This window comes from Octopus sinensis, linkage group LG10, assembly GCF_006345805.1.
Source record: "Octopus sinensis linkage group LG10, ASM634580v1, whole genome shotgun sequence".
Lineage (NCBI taxonomy): Eukaryota > Metazoa > Mollusca > Cephalopoda > Octopoda > Octopodidae > Octopus > Octopus sinensis.
In genome coordinates, this window is record NC_043006.1 from 36,529,023 (window position 1) to 36,552,280 (window position 23,258).

A 23,258-nucleotide genomic window follows, 5' to 3' on the forward strand; every position below is an offset into this window, starting at 1 on the left:
ATTATGGTTGTCTCAGCTCTTTAGAGCTTGCATGTTTTGTACCACCTCCACCCAGATGTTTCTCACTCATCTCTCTCCTTCTCATCACTCACACTGTGTCAAGTATTCACTATGGACCTTACTTCAACCACTAGACCCAATCCTTCTTCCTTAGTATATCAACCCTCTGGCATCCTATTTCTGCCTATCTTTTACTTGAGCTATGATGACAAGAACCTAAATTATACTATGGTCAGCTTTCATCCTAACAATGGGGTCAGTAAAATAAAGTACCAGTCAGATATCGGGGCCAGTTTGCGAGAGAACCCTAGCTACATTGATCTCACTGATTTCAACGGGCCTTCCTCCAGACATTAAAAAGTATGTTTCTATGTGTCTATGGTCTGTCTGTCTCTAACTGGGCTGTCCACCAGCCTGTCTGCCTATTTGATTATCGTGTCATTATGCATTATGTCTATTACTATTTGTCAACCTACCTCTCTCTATGTGTCTGTCAATTCAGTATTTCACTGATCTTGTATTGTTTCTTCTATACAGGGGACTTATGACCACCACAAATGTGTTACCATTCAGTTGGAACTATTTGAAAGGAAATACAAAATTCGACTGGACCTTAACAAGTAAGTATTCTTATGTATCAAAAATTTTCCAAATGAAGTTTTAAATGTACAGTAGAGCACCAAATAAAATATCTTACCACGCTTGATTATATTTCTTATACGTAGACACTGCGTGTGTGTGTGTGTGTGTGTGTGTGTTGTGTGTGTGTGTGTGTGTGTGGTGTGTGTGTGGTGTGTGTGCGTGCACACTTTTCCAAATCTCTTTGTAATTATGTTTTGTAATGTGTGGCTTATGTAGTAAAACTAAATCAAAAAATAATTTCTGGTATTTTCCTATTAATGATAGCCAATTTTATTTACTAAAGGATGAGTATGTAAATTATCACGGTTGTGAGACAGATGTAATACTTGATAGACAGACTTTTGGAATAACTGTCACTGACTTGTGAAGGATGAAAAAGACAAGGAATTACTTGAATGTTGAAGACTTTATTTACTAACCCTTTTAGTATAAAAGAATTGGCTATTGATGATAGGGAAGTACCTGTTTTTTTTTTCTTAATGTAGAATTTCTACAAAACCAGGCAGGAATTCAATTGTTTGCATTACTTTATTTTTTGAGAGGTGGGGGTGGGATGCTTTCATTTTGCAAAGAAAAGTTTTTTTCTTCCATTTCTAAACTGAAAAAATGGCTACAGTATGTAAAAATACTGCCCAAGTCTCCAAAAGAAAGCTGAATGAAAGCAGACATGTTTTTAAAAACAAAAGAATACAAATTCATTTTTTAAGTATATATACTTATTTCATAACTCCACCCCACCCCTACGCCAAAAAAGAAAATGATTCTGTGTAAAACCATCACAATTTTGAACAATTTAAATGACATAATTAACAATAACAAAGCAGCAAAAAGCAAATTCAGAATGACTAGAAAGTTTGAACTGAGAAATGCTGAATACCTTCCATCATTTGCCGAGGTGACCTTGAATAGACAAGCCCTAGATATTTATTTCTTTATTGCTCACAGAGGGTTAAACATAGAAGAGACAGACAAGGGGATTGAGTTGATTACATCGACCCCAGTGATTAACTGGTACTTATTTAATCGACCTTGAATGGAGGAAAGGCAAAGTCGACCTCGGTGGAATTTGAACTCAGAACATAACAGCAAACGAAATGCCACTAGGCATTTTGCCCGGCGTGCTAACGTTTCTGCCAGCTCACTGCCTTTAGAAATCATTATTACTACAATACAACCATGAAATAGTAACCAAATCTTTCTCAAATTGTATTGTACTGTCTTTTAAAAAAACATCTTTAATTATATAGTCTTAGATACATTTCATCTGAATGAATGAAAGAGTACCACAACTGGAGTACTGTTGATCAGATGTCCGCATGATCAGGTTGACCAGGGGCTAAAGAATAACAACAGCAGTCAGGAACAAAAAAAAAAAAGCAATAAATTTCAGAAGCATTTGGAAGTATATTCTACTTCCTTTGACTTATTCAAGTTTGGTATCAAAATCTTAAGGCCTGCCTAAGTGAATTCTTGGTGTTGTTGTTTAACCACAGGTCATTCCTAGTGTTTCTGTCATGACCATCTTAATTTCTTCACACAGTGTTTGTAAGCATATTATTGAATATGCTTTCCCATTAAAAAAAGAATTATGATTTAGCTGCTACTTCATGCAAATCAAGTAATGCTCTAAGAATTCCTATGTTAGCTCAACTTAAGTAGATAAAAATAAGCAAGTAACAGAAAAAGTGAAAACAAAAGAAATTTATAAATCATTTCTTTTGTCTGTTGTTAACAAAAAAAAACCCTGCACCCTCCTCTTCCTATCTAAAAAAAAAAATAACAAAATATTGGGATTGAGTAAGGATTAAGACATCATCAGTAAAATGAGATAATCCTTACAGCTCTACTGTTATTGAATGTGTTCCAAGGATTAAGTTAAGAAGAAATAGATTTCTTGGCAAAAAGAAAACAAGAGAAAATGGAAAGATTAAGAAGTATTAAAATATATGAAGTGGAAGGTTTGAACTTAAGCGGCAGCTGTGTGTGTGTGTGTGTGTGTATGAGCAGAAGAGAGAAAGAGTGGTGGGGAGCATGTACATATATTTACATGAGTGTGTGAAGGAAGGAGGGGAGAAAGAATGTACATGTAGGAGCATATATTTACATGTGTGTGTGTGCTCAATTGCTTGTGAATATATTTGTGACTCATCTGTGTAAGTATATTGGTATATTCATACACCAGAAAATGAAACCATTTGTTTGAATGATTGCATGCACATATGCTATATGCACTGTATTTATGCACAACACAGCATAAATCAGAATTTAAACAAATTTAAACTGTATAAAGCCCTACCATGGGTTAAATAAGAATTAAAATTATAAACACATCTTCTTTATACTGTTGTTGTATAGAAAAAGGAGGAGAAAGTTTCCATTGTCTGCAAACAAAAACATTGTCAATAATTTCAAGATATACTGAATTTAAAAGTATGTCCAAAACCAAAATTGTAAGTCATACCAGTTATTATCAGAGAAAAAATCTATTGTACTACCTAAAGTAGTTGGACATCAAAAGCTCCAAAAATCTTCTGTCTTGGAAACAGTTCATATTCTTAGAAAGGTACTTTCTTTACTTTCTTTATAAGAAAAACATCTACAAAAATCAGTATTTTATATCCATACCCGACAATGAAATAACAGTGATGATGATGATGATGATGATGATAATAATAACAATAACAACAAGAGCACTCAGAAAGCGCAAACCTTTTGCCAAGGCAACACCAATATTCTCTCAATGATTAACCAGAGATGATTTTTTTTTTAAATGAGAATATCCGAAATAAACTCAACTGCTCTCACAAATGAGAATACTAAAACTGAACCTGACCGCTCACAAAAATTAAGTAAAAAAATTGGAAAAATAATTCTGAATCCTTGTCCAGTACCAGATTGATCCCAAAATCTAATCAGTGCATGCCAGACACGAAGCAAAACATCCCTGAAAGTTTCATCCAAATCCATCCAGCGGTTCTTGAGACATCTTGCCCATGAACAAACAAACAAATAAACACAACTGAAAACAATACCTCCACCTTCGCTAAGGTGAAGGTATTAATAATAATAATAATAATAATGATAATGATGATAATAATAATAATGATAATGATGATGATAATAATAATAATAGTAGTAGTAAGGAAGAGGATATTGACTAAAACAACTAGTGGGCTGGCTTTCCCTTCATCCATAACAACACAAAAACCTCTGCTTCACCACTACCACCACCCACACGCATTTCCATCTCATATTGAATTTAATAATTTAGTTTCAACTCTACTGTGTCAATTTACAAAAGCTATATGTTGTCTAATTAGAACATTGCAAACCACTGCAATATGTTATAATATGAAATCAAACAACTGCAGCACATGTGCATCTGTGTATGCAATACGATGCCAACACTACTATAACATGCAATCAATTGGTTACAAACTATAGCACTGTTGCCCAATTATAGAGACATTCAATTATCAAGAGAACATTGGATTCTAATTAGAATAAAACATGGCATTATAGTAAGCATGCAGCGCACGCACACACACACACAACTGATAATCTAATATATGTGTACATACACACAAGCACTGAGAGAAATGCACTTACACATAAATGTACTCAACCAGAAATATATATACACACACACACACACAAACAAACAATCTCTGACAGAATAAAGTATGCACATAAAAACAAGCAAATAATGTCAAATATACTTGCACACATATTACAAGACAAGTACACACACACAGACACACACACACAGTCATCCTACAATATGCACAGTTACACACAAATATTTGTAACATACACACAAATAAATATGCTGTCACATGCACAACCTTAGATTAAAATGCATACATGCATAATTATACAAAAATGCAAAAGAAATGGCTTAAAACATAAATATAGTAATGAATATACACACACACATGCATGAGCACACACCTACCTATTCACCCATCATTTCTCTTCCCCCCACTTCTTCTCTCTCTCAAATGTAGTCAGCCAAATCTTTCTGAAATTCCTCCCTGCCATTTTAAAAATGGATGATATATTTGAAAATGTTATTTGGAAATGAGATGGGATAACCATAGCCAGAATGCCTGTGACCACACATCTGCTGACCTGGGCTAAACAACAATAACACACACACTCTTATGCAGCCTCTTAACTCTTTTGTTACTGTATTTATTTTGAGATGCTCTGTGTTTATTTCAATTACTTTAAATTATAACAAAGAATTTAGTAAAATAACTTAGTTATCATTCAGCTAGTGTTAGGAACATAAATTGTGACTAAGGTTTAGAGGAAGATTTTAATTTAAATCTTATGAAAACAAGACATTTGTACTCAGAGCCAGAGCCAGTTTCATCCAGGTTGGTAATGAAAGGGTTAAATACATATTCAAACAATCAAAAGTACCTTATCAGACTACATATAGTTCACTCTGCTATTCCTTGGTATCTTCTTAAAAGACATGGAGTGTTAGCACTAAATATTTGTCATCTAATATAGGTCATGTTCTACCTCACACCATCCTTGGTCAAGCATCATAATACCTTTTTTTTTTGTTTTCCATTGTGTTCTTCTGCAGTTTTGATGTATTATCTTTTCCTTGGACTTCTCGGTAAGGTACTTCTATCATCATTAGGCTTTTGACACTATGAGGTGCCAAGTGGCCTGTGACAAGGGTCCTTTGCAATTGATTCCAAACTAGTGAGAAAAACAGTGGTTAAGAGCGCTAACCCCAAGATTCCGAGTTCGATTCCAGGCAGTGACCTGAATAATAAGAATAGTAATAATAATAATAATAATAACATCATTGAAAAATACCTTAGGAATGAGAACCCGGATTCGAAATTTCCCCTAGACACCTGATGAAAGCTGGAGGGTATACCAGCTGAAACATTGTGTTAGCAACAAACAAGATGTGGACAAATATCTGTCGATTGTAAATAATGTAAATAGTGAGCAAAAGTTCTCCATTTTTTAGTGTATAGACAAGCTATTTGCCAGCATTTGTGGAGAGAACTGAGATGTCAGCAATGTTTATATCAAGTTGGTTATTGATCTCGGCCAAAAAAGAATAAAATTTCAAAAATCCATCTTTGAGATGATAATAGGCTAGTGAAGTTTTCTAATAGAATAGAAACATTTCCAGTCAAAAATGACAATTTCTTTGCTAGCAGATAATGACTAATGATTAAGTTTCTCATGCATAAAGAAATACTGAGTGTTCAAGTGCAGAATATATATAATTCAGCACTAAGAATAATAACCACAAATCACGTAGATTGTTAGAAGTTCTAGCCAGTCACTTTCTCCTTTAAATTTCTTCAAAAGTATCATCCTCATTTGTGATTACTGAACCCAAAACTCACAAACTGAAATTTTTCCGGAATCAATGTGCCAGAAAAATTAAACCCCACATAAACATAATTGCATGTTTTCACACATATACATGCAGTTTCCCATAAAACTGTAACATACTAAAATACAAATATATACACACATATGACATGTTCACAAGTGTTGAACACATTCTCTAAAGCTGTGTAAACACACACACGCACTCATATACACATGCACAAATTGGTTTCTATAGCTGTGTAAACACACATATTGTCTAACTCATAAATCGTCTTCATGCGAACACACTCATAAAATAACTGCACATCTACATTTCCAGATGTGTAAAAAAACTATACCAATGCATCATAATAAGTCAGGGTTCCGTCATCTTGCTCTGACACAGCCAACTAGTCTAGATTTCCAGCTGGAAAATTACTATCACACCACCATCACCACAGAAACAATAACTACTACTACTACTACTACTACTACTACTACCACTACTACTACTACTACTACTACTATTACTACTATTACTACTATTACTACTACTACTAGTACTACCACCACCACTACTACTACTACTACTACCACCACCATCACCACCACCACCTATCTTTTTGAGGTATATTTACCTCCAGATATTTCTACCTTAACCACCACCACCACCACCACCACCACTACTAGCCATCACTATAACTTTTGCTATCACCCCTACCTTCTGCTAGAAACATTACTTCAGTCATTACTGCTATTACTACTACTACTACCACCACCACCACCACTACCACCACCACCACAAATCATCATCAGTATTATCATCGCAACCACCATCACCAGCAATACTACATTGACAAAGTAACAGCAGAAACAAAACTGGTTAGATAGAGGAGGTGTATATGAACATTTGTATTGTTGGTTGAATACTTAATTGGGTAAATGTTGCGAGAGGGAGTAGTGGTGGAATGGGGTAGAGTAGTAGGAGAAAAAGGGATGGTAGGAAAGGAGATAGGTGAGGTGTTAATGCTGTTGCTAGGTATGTAAAAAGAGTAAGTGTTGAAGTGGTCAGAAGAGAAAATATAAGAAGGTAGGCAGGTATTCATGGATGGCAATATAATAAGTGTATGGAGTAGAGGGGCATGTCATTGATGAGGTTGTGAATGGCAACAAAAGAATTTCAGGAAACCTAGCTGAATGAGTGATTGTCAGAATGACTAATCAATTGATTAATTAAATGGTTAATAGCCAATCAGCAAGTAATATATTAAAGAAGTGAAAAAGAGTAAATGAGTGTGTTTGTTATTGGCATAACGGCCCTCCCAAGGGGGTGGTGTGACATGTTTGCAAGGAAAAGGTTGACAATTGAAGTTTTGGTGCAGTTGCCTTCATCAGACAAAGGCAACTGGGATGAAACTTTGAAGCTGTTGTCAACATTTTCCTTGTTAAAATAAAATAATATGATACTCTACTTGAGTCTTTAATTGATCTTTCAATTAATGCTTGACTGTTTTTATATATAACTCTTCATTAATACACACACATACCTATGCGCATTATATGAACACAAGTGAGTGGACAAACAAAAGAAGGGCACTCAACACATTTATTGAGAGTTACATGTATGGATTTGAATCAAACTGTTTTGATCCATATATATATATGTATATATATACACACACACATATATATACATATATACATATATATATATATACATACAGTATATATATATGTGTGTGTGTGTGTGTGTATATATATATATATATATAGTGAGAATTTACAAAAAGGATGAAGACAGGTGTGTAAACAACAAACAGATGTATTAGTTTAACGGTCGGGAAGTGAGAAAGTCTTTTACATTTCGAGCCTATGCTCTTCAACAGAAAGGAAGAGAGAAATAAATAGGGAGATATATGAGAGAGAGAGAGAGTTTTTGAAGTGATGTACAGATATTGTGTAGTTAGAATAATAAGGTAGTCAGAATGTTGGATGATAATATATATATATTTTTTTTTATTTACATCTTATTTACATTTTTAGTGCTTTCTTCCATTATTGGAATTGTTAAAAAATGGTTCAAATTTTTATTTCTTGGCCTTTTCATAAAGAATTTCCTAGGCTTTGCCAAGCAAGGGAGAAGAAAGAAGAAAACAATTTTTTGAGAAGGAGGGGGAGGTAAAGAGCTTTTGTATGGTCAGACTTGTTTGCTTAGTACTTAGTGGCCTTTTAAGGTGGTGGAGGAAAAAGAATTGAATACTAAACAAAAACACATTATTTACAGTATTATAATACTGTAAATAATGTGTTTTTGTTTAGTATTCTGTCTTTTCTTCCAATAATAATTAGTTTTGGAATTTGTGACATTAATGCCTTTCCTAACAGTATTAATGGTGTAAGTTGCATGAAATGAAATAAAAGAACTGCATCCATAGAATGAGAAACCTATTTGAAGGCTCTGTTTAACAGCAGTTTATCTTTTATTTTATTTTATGAAATTTCCATGTGAGTGGGTGAGTGAGTTGGGGGACAGAATGAATGATTGTGTGAGATAATCTTATTTGTATTTCTTGGCAGAATTAGTGTCATCTTATTTTCTCTTGCAAAAGCAATGAAACCTTGATACATAAAAACAATATACCATCTGCATACAATAAGCCAGAATGTGTGTGGGTATGTGTTTAAGCTGTTGTAAGATTAAATGATGTATTTGTGATGTAGGATGTGGGATACTTTCATGAAATGTTAAGTCACCTCCTGAGTGTTTTAACTGGTTATCAGTTGTCCACTAGTTTGTAATGATACAATGTCCACCTGTCATGATGTTAAACACCTTTTGCAGGAGGTGGGCAGCTAAGCAGCACTGATCTGATACCACATCTACTGCTAATGTTTTATAACCACCAGTATATTCTCATCATTGTTATTACTGATGCTAATGTCATTTTTATCATTATCAGCATCCCCCCCACCTTCATTATCATCATCTTCAGCAAGTTATTGAAAGAGCTTATACATGGCTCGCTTAACCCAATTCTTTCAAATCACATCCTCAATTAGTGTGATTCTATCACTTCTATACAAATGTTATTCAAACAACAACTCAGATGGTTTAGGGATCTACTTCCATATTATGTAATTGGGCTAAAATATGAATGATTTGTCAGCAAACAAATAGATCTCTATAAACTTAACTCTTTTTCTTTCAGTAATTAAACTAATGGATTTCTTACATAGGCACTAGGCTACAGATATTTAGGTGAAGGTTCTAATTGATCAAATCAAACCTCCACGAGAAATGCATGAGTGGTAAGTTTCACTCTGGCAAGATCTGTGGTCGGAATGTTGAAAAAAATGAAACTAAATGTTGTGAAATATTTTGTGCAGTGATGCAGATTACTATCATTGCCACTGCTACTTTTGTTGTCGTCATCCTTATGGTATTGAGGAGAATCAGGATAAAATATCCTAATGTAATTTATGTGTATGTGTGTGTGTGTGTGTGTTTATGTATGTATGTATGTATATACATACATGTGTGCACGCATACACATATTCCACTGCAGTTAAAAACAACTATAAGTATAAAGATCTCTCTCATGTGTGTGTATATATATATATATATATATGTATGTATAATGAATTAAAGAGAAGAAAAGCAAACAGATACCCAGAATGTAGTGATAGGAAAAAAATGATAAAAACTAAAGTCCCTTTTCTCTTTCCTGCCTTCATAATAATGGGTGCATTGGGAATGACAAAAGGAGAACATGAACAATTATATAACCCAAGATCTCAAGATTTACAAATGTACATTAAATACAGAAGAAAAGAAACAAAACTAAAACCAGTATAAGAAGCAACTAGCACTAAACAGGTAGCGCACTCGTATTACATAGATTATTATGAAGACATTGGTTGAAACCAAAAGAAAATTGTATGTACCTAGAGAACACACTCGCAAATGCACATGTACAATTACACTCTCAGGTGTGCATGCACACAATCTCACTCATACAGATAAACACATATGCCATACAATAAAAGCACAAAAGGCATTTCTTGGTGTTACTGTGAAAAACTTCTATGCAATCATAGAAGACATAATGATGGAGTTAGCCAAGGTTTCCCTCTTTTTGTCTTCTTATTTGATTTCTTTTTCCTTTTTCTCTATTCTTCTTCCCTGTTCTGTCTTCTTGATTTTTTCATCTTCATTTTCTTTCTTCTGCCTTCTTCACATTCTTCCCAAATTTCTTGTGCGTCAACACGAATCTGCCCATTTGTTGGCATGTGTTTTTGTGGTAGTGGTGGAGTGTTTGTTAGTCAACTGAGTTGACCCTCCTAGTGCATACCTACTGCTTATTTTATCATCCCTGGAAAGGTGGAAAATAAGCCAGTTGTAGCAGGATTTGCACTTGGTAATACTATAAGGCATTGATACTTTATTGTTTCTGCTTTTCATCTCACTGTCAAGTGATAAATATTTTGCCTTTACCACTACTTTTATGAACGTTTTCAAGAGATGATGAAAGATGCAGCCCTGAACCTTGCTTATGACAACCCAGTTTCACCCTGTGTCTTGTATCAAATACAATTTTATTTATTGTATTTTTCTAACCACTGTAAATTCACTCATTTATATATATATATTTATTTATTTATTTATTTATATTTATTTATTGTATAAAGGATTGTGGGTAAGGCCAGAACAATGCGAAGTAAATGCAAGGCAAATCCCAAGAAAACAAATATATAAATTAATGTAGACTTAGCTTGTATTCAATATTTATAACCCCATTTTCGAGAAATTTGGGATTTGCCTCGCATTTACTTCACATTGTTCCGGCCTTACCCACGATCCTTTATACAATATATTCTACACAATGTTTCATAGTAATTATTCCATTATAATACACACACGCACACACATGTATATTTATCAAAATAAGTAACATGATTTCAAATAGTAATGCAGTACAACCGTTTCAAGTGGCTCCATTTAACTGAACAATGCAATCATTACATCAATTTAAATACAGCGCTATCTTCAGCTGCACAAATATGGATTTTCAACAGACCAGATATATTAATTTTTCTTAAATATTTTAACAGAGTAAGAAAATGGAAGAAATTCATGTTGTCACTATTAGCAAGAATAGCTAAGGGAATAAGACTACAATTTTTAGACTAGCATTGAACACAGTGGGGGTTATACTGCAACACTACTTGAAATCCTGTTACTCATTTTGATTTTATTCATCTTACTTCGAGCTGTGCGGATGATACCGGACTGACTTCGTGCTTCAACTTAAGTACCTAATTCAACTGAATCTTAATTACTTCTTCTATATATGTATGGATGGATGGAGAGAGAGAGAGAGAACCATCTAAGTATCCATTAATCAGAAAAAATGCCCTTGTGTATTTGACAGTAAAGTGGGTGTGTTAATCAAAGTGTACGGTATTATATATCCGTTATGGCCAATCTTACCAATTGGTTCCATGCTAAGGGTTCAATGGAGTGTTAGGTAACAGTTCAATTATGTAACCTTGCACTCTTCAGAGATGACAGTTATGGAATGAAATATAGTGCAGGGTTACATAATCTGACTGTTACATAAAACTCTGTTGAACACCTAGTGCAAAACTAACTGCAATGGATATATAATACTGTGCACTTAAATTAGCATGTGTGTGTATCTCTGTCCATCTATCTGTCTGTCTATCCACTCATACCTCAAGTAAAAGAAAGGGTGGTCAAGGCTTAATAGGTCTGCTCAATCTCAGAAATTTGTCTTTAAACTTATTCATGGTAGTATAGCTGTGTATCTACATACATGTATATTAATATATGTGTAACCATGTTTGTGTGTGTGTATTAATGCATGTATGCATATCACTATATTTGTTTCTGTGCTTATAACAATATATGTGTTGGGGCTTTTTCTTTGTCAATTATTCTGTGTGTGTGTAGATGTGCTGTTCTGTGCATCAAAAAATATATATATACATATGCCAATGTATAACAATATATATGCATGTGTTTGAGTGAATATCAATGTATGCATATCAGTATATCAGTGTGTGCAGCTGATAATCAACAACAAATGTCCATCAATCATTACTGATCCCATTTGGTAAGTTTTCAACAAAGATTTGAATGAAAATGAAAATATGTATTACTTCTTTGCAATTTTTGACATGAAAACATGTATTCTACTACCATGTTAAATTTCTTGCATTCATTCTTAGTTCTGTTGTGTTAATATGTTGGTATCAAAGGAATTATCATCGGGTGGGCTGGGAGGCAAGCTGGCTGGCTGGCTGGTTGGTTGTCACATGATAAGGAAACAGGTAGTTGGCTTACATGTATATCTTTCATTGTGTATTGACAATAATGGTTAAATTAGAACTTTCATGCTATCGAAATACTTGTAATTGGTAAGTAATGTGATTGCAATCTGAAGGGAAGGCTGTTTCGAGTAGATTGTAAGATAAGGTTTTACATTAAGCCATCACTTTTGTCTTGGAAGACACATGGGATTTTCGATAGATATCTTACTGATTTTTACATATTTTTGCCCAAAAGTTAGTGGTATTTGTGGAATATATGGTTGGTGGAGAAAATTTTCCTTATCAGCCTAAATAAATTTTGGATACATGAGACATTACTTTCTTACATAAAATATAGGCTGTACTAGCTTGATTTCTTTTGTACTCATCTTATTTTTATCACTGGTAATATATTCTAATTTCTGTTTAAACTTACTTTTTTCAAGGCATTATTGAAATAGTGTGTACACTGATTAATTTTTTTTTTTTTTGTTATTGGAAAATATATACTCTTCAGTTAACATTTCTAAACATAGGAGTGGCTATATGTTAAGTAGTTTGCTCACCAACCACATGGTTCTGGGTTCAGTCCCACTGCATAGCACCTTGGGCAAGTGTCTTCTACTATAGCCTTGGGCTGACCAAAGCCTTGTCAGTGGATTTGGTAGACAAAAACTAAAACAAGCCCATCGTGTGTATATGTGTGTGTATGTTTGTGTGTCTGTGCTTGTCCCTCCAACACAGACACAATTGACAATTGATGCTGGTGTGTTTACGTCCCTGTAACTTAGCATTTCAGCAAGAGACCGATAGAATTAGTATTAGGCTTACAAAGAATAAGTCCTGGTGTCAATTTGCTCAACTAAAGGCAGTGCTCCAGCATGGCCACAGTTAACTGACTGAAACAAGTAAAAGAATAAAAGAATATACCATCGTCATCCTTTTCTACTCTAGGCACGAGGCCCGAAATTTTAGGGCCTTGTGCACATTGGAGCTTGGTACAGTTCTTTGGCTTGTCAAATCATCCAGTTCATGCCAGCATGGGAAATAGACGTAAAATGATGATGATGATGATATATTTAAGGTGGTGAGCTGGCAGAAATGTTAGCACGCCAGTCGAAATGCTTAGCAGTATTTCATCTGTCTTTACGTTCTGAGTTCAAATTCCACCAAGGTCGACTTTGCCTTTCATCCTTCAGGGTTGATCTAATTGATTTGCTCCCTCCCCTAAAAATTGTTGTGTAAAATTTCAAACCAATCTAACACTGAGGAATTACTCTTCCAGAAGCGGTTAGTGGGTTGTATAATTTTGATGCTGTGTCAAGGATAATCTTGCTAGCCCACCTTGCTACTTACCTCACTTTATTTGGGTTAATAAGTCTACATTTAGGGTCAGCTAAGTTTGTGGTCTTTTAAAGTGATCTGGGAGCCAAGGAGCTAAACATTCGATCCTGTCATCTATTTTACTAATTGATTATTATTTTGCTTCCATATTCATATTGTAGTATGTATTAGGGTTAGTTTATGTGTGTATACACATACACACTCACACACAAACTGTCCCTAATGCAGGTATTGTTTCTCTGCTTGTTTCTTTTTTCTTACTTATTTCTTTCTTACTCCACTTTAATAAAGGGTTCACCTGAAATGGCAATCTATTTCTTTTTCTATTCCTTATTTTGGTGTACAATTCATGGTGCACAGTTTTTTAATGCTAATTTTTGTCTGTGTATGTTTACACTTTATCTATCTATACACACACATATATAGGTAAAATAACACAAACAGAATAAGAGGAATAAGAGACAGATATTTGGACAACATGAGGGGGGTACATCATCATCATCATCATCATCATTTAGCGGACGCTAAATGATGATGATGATGATGTACCCCCTCATGTTGTCCAAATATCTGTCTCTTATTCCTCTTATTCTGTTTGTGTTATTTTACCTATATATATATATATATATATATACATATCACAGTCGTGGCAGATACCAGTGTCATGCAAATTGGCACCCATGCTAGGGGCACATAAGTGCACTCCAGTGTCATTGAAATGGCACCCATGCCAGTGGAATGTAAATGCACCCATTACACTCTCAGAGTGGTTGGTGTCAGGAAGGGCATCCAGATGTAGAAAACCATGCCAAATCAGACTGGAGTCTGGTGCAGACTTCCAGTGTGCTAGCCCAGTCAAACTATCCAACCCATGCCAGCATAGACAACAGACATTAAATGATAATGATGATGATGATGGGAGATATGCTGTGACTAAGAAGACCCAGCAAATAAAGTCAGTTTACAGCTGTAACCTATACCAGTGTCACATAACCAGCCCACTCAAAAGTAACCTGGATCGTAGGGTAACATGCTGTGCTTGAGGAGACCTATTGAGTCAAGTACATCAAAATCAAATCAAATCTCAAACAGATGGAAATTGTAGTTGTGATCCTTGTGCCAGTGGGACGTAAAAAGCACCATCCAAACATGGCCGATGCCAGCGCTTGGCTTCCATGCTAGTAGCATGTAGAAAGCACCATCCGATCATGGTCAATACCAGCCCCCTCTGGCCCATATGCCAGTGGCACATAAAAAAGCACCCGCCCACTCTTGAGTCGTTGGCGTTAGGAAGGGCATCCAGCTGTAGAAACACTGCCAGATCAGACTGGAGCCTGGTACAGCCTCCTGGCTTCCCAGACCCCAGTCGAACTGTCCAACCCTTGCCAGCATAGAAACGGACATTAAATGATGATGATGATATATATATAAAAGCACCTACCTACTAACTTATATATGTTATATGTATGCATATATAATAAACTATTAAAAGCTTCTTTCCTCCATATGGTCATGTGTATACACATAGACTCAGAAGGGCACTCACACAAGAGGAAAACAAAGGTGAAATATAATTTCAAATGTATACATGTTGGATCATAGCCAGTATGCCACATTGATTGTAACAATTCTGCATGGCATAAGGGGAAGGAGAAAAACAATAGCTGAAATATAATTAAAAAAATAATAATAGTAATTGCTATCTTCCATTTTTGTTATGTGATCTTTGAATGCTCCTGTATAGAAGGTTAATCATGGCAGGCATCTTTTATAGGAAATCAAATGGATATACACACACACACACATATATATATATATATATATAAAAGTGTGTATACATACACACTTGATAAAATAAAATTTTACCTAGCATATTTCTGAAAGATTCTTTTGGCATTTCTCCTGCTGGGCCCAATGGCCATTTCACTTTCATTGATTTAATTTAAGAAGCTATCATACAAAATAAATTATTGGCCCTTGTTCTCTCTCTCTCTCTCTCTCTCTCTCTCTCTCTCTCCTCTCTCTCTCTCTCTCTCTCTCTCTCTCTCTTGATATATATATATATATATGTATATATATATATATATATATATAATTTCACTCCCCCTCTCTATATTTCTCTTTCTCTCCCCTCTCTCTCTCTCTCTCATTTACCTGCCCATCGAATAAACAGAGAGAGAAGTAAGATGTTTGTTATAGAACATGGATAGATGCCAAAACTTGATAACATTAGGGTTATTCATGCCAGAATTAGGCTAATGAGGGCATGATATAAAGTAGGTAGATTAAAGCCCAAAAGGTTGAACCTTGCAGGTAAGATTGTATTGTACTGAGGATATGTTATATTGCTTGTCTTCCAAACAATGTCATCATGGAAAAATAGACACAAAATTATATTGGCAATGATGTGGGTGGCAGTGATAGCAATAATGATAATAATGGTCATCATTATCCTCAAGTGCCACTGACTTTTTATGATCAGCTGACCTACCACCTGATTAGTTGCTGTTGATGGTTATATTCCCCAATCATTTGAAGAGCTTCCAGTTTCTTTTTTTCACATCTCTACTGCCTGGAAAATGTCTGTCTAAGGGTTTGTAGTAGACTCAGATGAAATTCTCGTTGCAGGAGTGCACTTACAGCACTCACTGATTGAGACCTATTCATGTCAAGAACACCAGTCTTCACATGCTTATACTCTGTAATCTGCTGTTAGATATGATTTCTGTAGCTGAGAGCACGGGGTGTAGTGTAGAACTTTGTTGCATTAACTCCTGCTTTTGTGGTACCTGAAAAGTGCTGTCATCAACAAAAGTTTAATACTGCACCAAAGGATGTTTGAATATCACTAAAATATTCAGTGGATTGAGTTGATTTTCTATGGCTAGATAGCCTTCCTATTGCTAAAACCTCATCTGTATCTGAGCATTATCTTAGAAACAGGTAAAGGCTAGTGTCACAACAGGAACAACATCCAGCTGTAGAAAATGCACCTCAACGAATTCTGTCTGCCCCATGTGAGCAAGGAATGGTGGATTTTAAAACAATGATGCTCTTGGCTCTTGTTAGAGCTGGTACACTGAGAATGGAAGAGATGAAAGACAAAATTGTGGAATCCTGTTCAGGAAACTTTTATTGAGATGTAGGTGTTTCCTCATGCCTTTTAAGAAACATTTAGAGTACCTAATTACAATAATATTGAAATTTGTTTAAGAAAGTAAAAAGTTGATATGATAACATTAAGGACATCATCAGCGTTGGTCAGCCCTCACTTAGCAAGCCTATAGCACGTAGTTTATCAAATAACAATGGTGCGATCCACAGATCTAGTGCTGTGGATGCTACACTTTCATTAAAGTGAAGAGCATGATATGCCTGTGCACTCCAACATATCGGGTCTTGCGTCTAGATATTTTTCTCTCCTTCCACTATCCAGTCTGTATCTCTACACCTGTTATTGGTTTGTGTACTCCAAGTTAGCTCTGATCAGCAAACCAATGATCAAACTACATTCTAGCGATTTTGTTTAAAATATAATTCCACTAGGATAACTATCCAATGTGTTTGTCTTAAAATGACTGTGAAAAATTTGGCTGTTGGTTCAAGTGACTACACAATGGTTTTCTCATTATTAGAAAGAAGGAAGCCAAATAAACCTCAGTCAGACTGCATCAGCTGCTGTTCCTCTGTATCATTTCTGGTAGGGAAATTAATGAGATCATTGATACTTCTACTATTTCTGTGTGTATGTTTTGTGATTTTATTGTCATCTGGGCAGTGGTGGCAGTGGCAGCAGCAAGGTGGGGAAGTGGATAATATCTTGATGGTGATGTTTTAAATCTTTACTGTTGTAGATATATCTGGATGTTTTGGGAAATATAGCATGTTTTGGTTGAAGCCTACTACAGTAAAAAAAAAACAAAAAAAACTGTGCTCTTTACATTTCTTTCAATTTGATGATGGTGGTGGTAGTCATATTGGTGTTGGTAGTTGTAGCCGTGCCGTGGTGGAAATAATTTAAGAATATTGTACAAGATGATTCTATAGTTTCTTAGTTTGATACTGAATGTTCTTGATCATAATTCTGCTTCATCAGGGCTAACCTGGGGTTAAACCACAAGAACAGTGTTTTGAAGATCCTGCAAAGGTTAAGGGTACAACCCCATCTCTAAGCTATACAAGAAAAAAAAACGAGTATATATCTAACCCTCAATACCACACCTTAACACCTCATCTCCACAGCTTAATAACCCCTTCCATCAGCACAATATTACGCATCCTAATGGTAGTACACACACCACTTGACCACATCCACCACCATATAAAGAACATTACATACAAGACTCTCATAATATGACACCCTCCACTCTCCTCTCACATTACACACCATGAAGTCTTGATTCAAAGCCAATATCTCCTTCTTTATTGTATTCTCTGAAGATTACAGATAATGTATGTGCGCATGTGTGTGTGTTTGTGTGTGTATATGAGTTTGTGTATGTGTCATCAGTGAGTGTATATGTTATTAGTGTATGTAGGTTGCATGAGGTGTGGAAATGTGTTTTTATGTTGTTCTTGTTTAACCATAGGTCAGCCTTGATTGAATAGACCTCTGAACAAAGACAGAATAATCAAGGCCAACCATCCTACCTTCTTTGTATATTTTGGATCATATTGTCCAGTGTGTCCTTCATTTTTTAAAACTTAATATTGTAATTTCAGGGAGATTTGGCTGCTATTTCTAAAAAAAATTGAGATCACTTAGATGCTCTCTCATTGGTTCAAGTATTATGTTTGTGAAGCATTTATGTGTAGAGGTATATGTATATACAGGTGTATGTTTGTATTTGAGTGCTGGTTTAGGTTGAGGCATGTGTGTGCGTGTCTGTGTGTAAATATATGTGTTGATATTCAAGTCTCCATGTGTGTGAGTATACACCTGATTGCGTAAGTGTACACACATGTGTGAAGTTGTATATAATTGTTTATACTTATGAATGACTGTGTAACTGTATATGTGTGTATGTTTGTAATAATATATAGTTAGCTCTATATGTCTCAACATCAATGTATAACTGTCGCTTTCTACTTGAATTGGTGTGTGTGTGTGTGTCTAATGGTATATGTGTAAGTGTCTGTGTCTACTAATCATTATACGTGTGTATATGTGTAGGCATTGTAATGATGTGTAAGTATTAGAGTGTTTATCAGTGACTGTGTATCAGTTTATCAGTGTATTGATAGCAATATATCGATATGTGCAGGTGGTAATCAATTTATCATATTTGGAGATATCAAAAGATATTTAGATTTATTCTCTCACCATATCCTCCCTTTTCACACACTCATTTTATCATTTTATCTCATACACCTCTCTCTCTCTCTCTCTCTCTCTCTCTCTCTCTCTCTCTCTCTCTCATTCAATGTTTCATTCACTCACACATAGAAAATTGCTTTCATTCTCTCTCTCTCTCTTTCTTTCTCTCCTTTGCTCACTCTCTCCCTCACGCATACATGCACACATGCGCATACACTATTTGAAAAAATATTCACATATTGCTCTCTCTCATATAAATATATACATACACATACACACACACGTCTCACATGTATTCATAATCACACTATTCTCTCTCTTATATACACATGCATATATACACATATGCACTACCTTTCTCTCGCATACATGATTCACACCCTCAAATTATTAATGGTTCCTTGTTACCCCCCTCTCTTTCCTAAGTATACAAACACTTACACCTTGCCATCGTTTGTGTGTGTCCATTAATAAAATATAATAATCACTCCCCCCCCTCTTCTTTTACTATGCTTGTCTCCTACTTACTCCCTTCTTCTATTTCTCCTACTGCAATATCTTTCTCTCTCTCTCTCTCTCTCTCCCCTCTAGTCATTCTTATATTTTCTATCTTCACTTTTTTCTATCTTTCTTTTACTCTTTGCCTTCATCACTTTTTATTAATCTTTCTTCTTACACATATACACACATGGCATGTGTGTGTGTGTGTGTGTGTGAATGGTTGCACATACTTTGTCACATACCTGTGTTAAGATATAGCAGCATAGTCCTCTTTTCCTCTTTTTTCTTTCCTCTCTTTTTTCTCCCTCTTTCACTCTCCATCTCTCTCTCCCTCCATCTCTATCTCTCTCTCTCTCTAGTCACCAGCCTTGTTTTCTCTTTTGATCTTATCCCCATCTTTATTTCTCTCTCCTCCTAACCACCATGACCACCACTACCACAAACCTGTCTGCTACTACAGCTAATATCACTTTCATTACCAGTTCTATGGTGTAAATGGTCATCTCACCCCACCCATCTCACTCCACCCTCACCACACAAAATCTTTCATCTTTCACTCTCTCCATATAAATGGTTATTTGTCCACTGTTTACGGTCCACCACCACCAGCATCTCTGATGGACACCACTGATGGTCTTTTGATTTCTTTTATGTATGTATTTATTCTAGTATTTATTTTGTTGTTATGGCTATGTATGAATTGGGGCTTGTGGCAGAGGGGGTGGGGATGAGGTTGTCTGACATTGTTGACACTGACTGATATTAAAATGCTGTTTTGATAGTTAGGTTATGTAATGAGGGTGGTGATGTTGTTGCTTAGCCCTATGTTCAGACCTTCTAGCAATGACCACTCTTGTCTTTTTTCATCTTCTCAGACTATATTACCCTTGAAACCTTTGGGTTTTTTGTTAAGACAGCAGTGGTGATGGTGGTTATAGCGATGGTAGTGCTGTTGATGGTGTAGATAATTGCAGTGGTTATTGATCACTGTGGTTGTTGTCTTGATTGGTATTCTTACCTGTGATTGGAAGATAAATCAGCTGATCAAATAAAATGATCAATTGACTGATATTTCTAGCTGCAGTAATCTTGTTTCTGCAGTAGCAGGAACAGGGGATTTGTTCCCTTAAAATATAGAACCTAAAACATGTACACAGCTGAATGATGGTGTGTGTGTGTGTTGAAATTACCTTGTTTTGCTTTTCTTTGATTTCATTTTAGTGCTGAGTGAACAGATCAAGGATATTCTAGATATGACCATGTCTTTTATTGAGATACAATGTATTTAGAATTGTAGTGTGTAATCTGAAAGAGATGTAGCTGTTGTTTCAAGCCATTTGAGTGACCATCTAGAAACATTAGCTTGAGGTGCAGATATTTGTATTGTGATGGTGGTGGTGGTGAAGGCAATGTTAGTGCTGTAAGTGATGTGATGGTGGTGTGGTAATGATGATGTTGATGAAGTGTTGATATGGAGGCGATGGTAGTGATGATAATGAGGATTGTGATAGGAAAGGTTGTCGATGTAACTACTGATTTAATGGTGGTCGTAATAATAGTGAAAATGTTGGTGCAGATGTTTGTTATCACCACCAAAACTGATTTGGTGGTGATGAAAAAGGACCGAGATATATGGCATATTGCTGTACTCAGGAGATCCAACCTCTATAAAAGTGCTGGTATAACATAAGAAGCACTGGGGCCTACTGTCACATGAAAAGCACTGGTGCCTACTGTCACATAAAAAGTACTGGTACTGGTGCCACATAAAAAGCACTGGTGATGGTGCCACGTGAAAAGCACCCAGTGCATTCTGTAAAGTGGTTGGTATTTGGAAGGGCATCCAGCTGTAGAAACCAATCCAAAACAGACTATGGAACATGTTGTGACCTTGGCTTTGCCAGTTTCTGTCAAACCATCCAACCCATACTAGCATGAAAAATGGATATTTAAATGATGCTGATGTTGCTGAAGTTCTGGTATTGGTTGTGGAGTAAATAACAATGGTGAAGAACAGTGTTAGTTGTCATGATGCGTTTGTCGATTACCCTGCTCGCAACTCCTTGATTTTCTCTGATTAAGTAGGCCTGGGCTGTTCCAGCTATGAACATTCCATCATTTTGCAGACTTTGCATATCTAAATTTACATTATCAAATATATCTTATTTTTCAAGACAGTAGGGTATGATATGAAGGAGGTTTGGTTGCTGTTTCTAGCAGGTTAAGTGATTACATAGAGAATCCATCATTTGTTTATTAGAGGTGATGTAAGCGACTGTGATGAAGATGATATTAAGTTGTTACATTTGCTAGGTCTCACATTTTTTGATGATCATTCCTGAACATCTTATCTACACACACTGCTAGATTTTAATCTTTAAATCCAGCCTTTCTTCTCAGGAGCCAAAAATTCTTCAACCCTGATTGTGCCGATCTCTACTAAGTTCACACAAGATCTACAATAGAATATTGCTACTATATAAACTAACATCCAAAAAAGGTCATTCAGTTTATTGGCAAATGCTCATTTACCATCACACTCTCAGATATTATTACTGAGTCCATGAGTTGGTTCCACTTTTTAGTTGTATCAATTTAACCCTTTTAATACCAACCTGCCTGAGACTGCCCCTTGTTCTGTGATATTAAGCACCTGTTTTAAAGTGATCTGCATTAAAATCTTTCATTGAGATTTCATGTTATGTTCCAAACACAGGTGGAATAAGAAGAATATTGTTTTACTAAATCGTTCTTTATTTTCAAAATTAAGTGAACCAAAGGCAGTGAATTCTACAGAAATTTGGTAACAATTGGGTTAAATATTTGTCAATATTACTAAGAGAAACAGAGACATCATTGAATCCCTTTGTGTTATTCTGTAAATGTGAAGGCTGAGACCTAAATATGAAACTTCAATAGAGCCTTGTATTTTTTTGTAGTTAATCTATAATTACCATCACTATGATTTTGCTAGCAATACCATTGCAAACAGTATTACAACCACCACTACAATCATTATATATTATCACTCCTTTTCTACCATACTACCAGTAACACCACTATCACCATCATTGTTATTACCACTCTCACTACTATAACCATCATGCCATCACAACCACTATTAACACAAGACTGTTTATAAACAAGATAATGAGTAGTAAATGACTCAATCTGTTGCAATCTATTGATCATCCAATTTGGTGGAGGTGGGTGAGTTTGTTGGAGGAAAATGGCATTCCTGTAGTACTGAAAATGCAGGGGTTCTATAATGGGAGAAGGATACTGTTTTGATCATACGGATAAATGTTGGTGCGGAAGGAAGTATCTGCCCAGTATTGTTAAAAGAGCTGCCTAGTATCTTAATATGTATTGGTGTATAATATGAAAGTAAAGGAACACCAGTTTGGCATTTGTGGGCGTCAACATTTTTGTTTAAAGGAACAGTTGTATTTATTTATTTATGTATGTGTGATTGTAAGTGCTCATGCTTTAACACACACATATATGGTAAGAAGTTTGTTTCCCAACCATATGGTTCTGGGTTCAGTGCCACTGCATAGCCCCTTTGGCAAGTTTTGGAGTTGTAAACTTAATCCAATGCTGAGCTCAACAGTTGCAAATATACTCCAGCCTCCAACCCACAAACATATTGTTCTCTCTTTTTCTCTCTCTCCTATTACTATAATAACCTCTGCTTCTTGTCGCTGGTTGGTTTCATACCACTCTACTTTGTCCACACTGTCTATTTTCTCTTCTCTCTTCCTTT

The 23,258-nt window shown here is 35.5% G+C and overlaps 1 protein-coding gene across 2 annotated transcripts in view; it reads left to right on the forward strand.

Moving 5' to 3' along the window:
- LOC115216534 (disintegrin and metalloproteinase domain-containing protein unc-71-like) overlaps positions 1-23,258 on the forward strand; it is a 377,864-nt gene that overhangs the window by 271,308 nt on the left and 83,298 nt on the right. For both annotated transcript variants that reach the window (XM_029785987.2, XM_036506564.1), the window contains exon 3: positions 538-620. In XM_029785987.2, the coding sequence (XP_029641847.1) occupies positions 538-620 (83 nt within the window). The remainder of the gene's footprint in view (positions 1-537; positions 621-23,258) is intronic.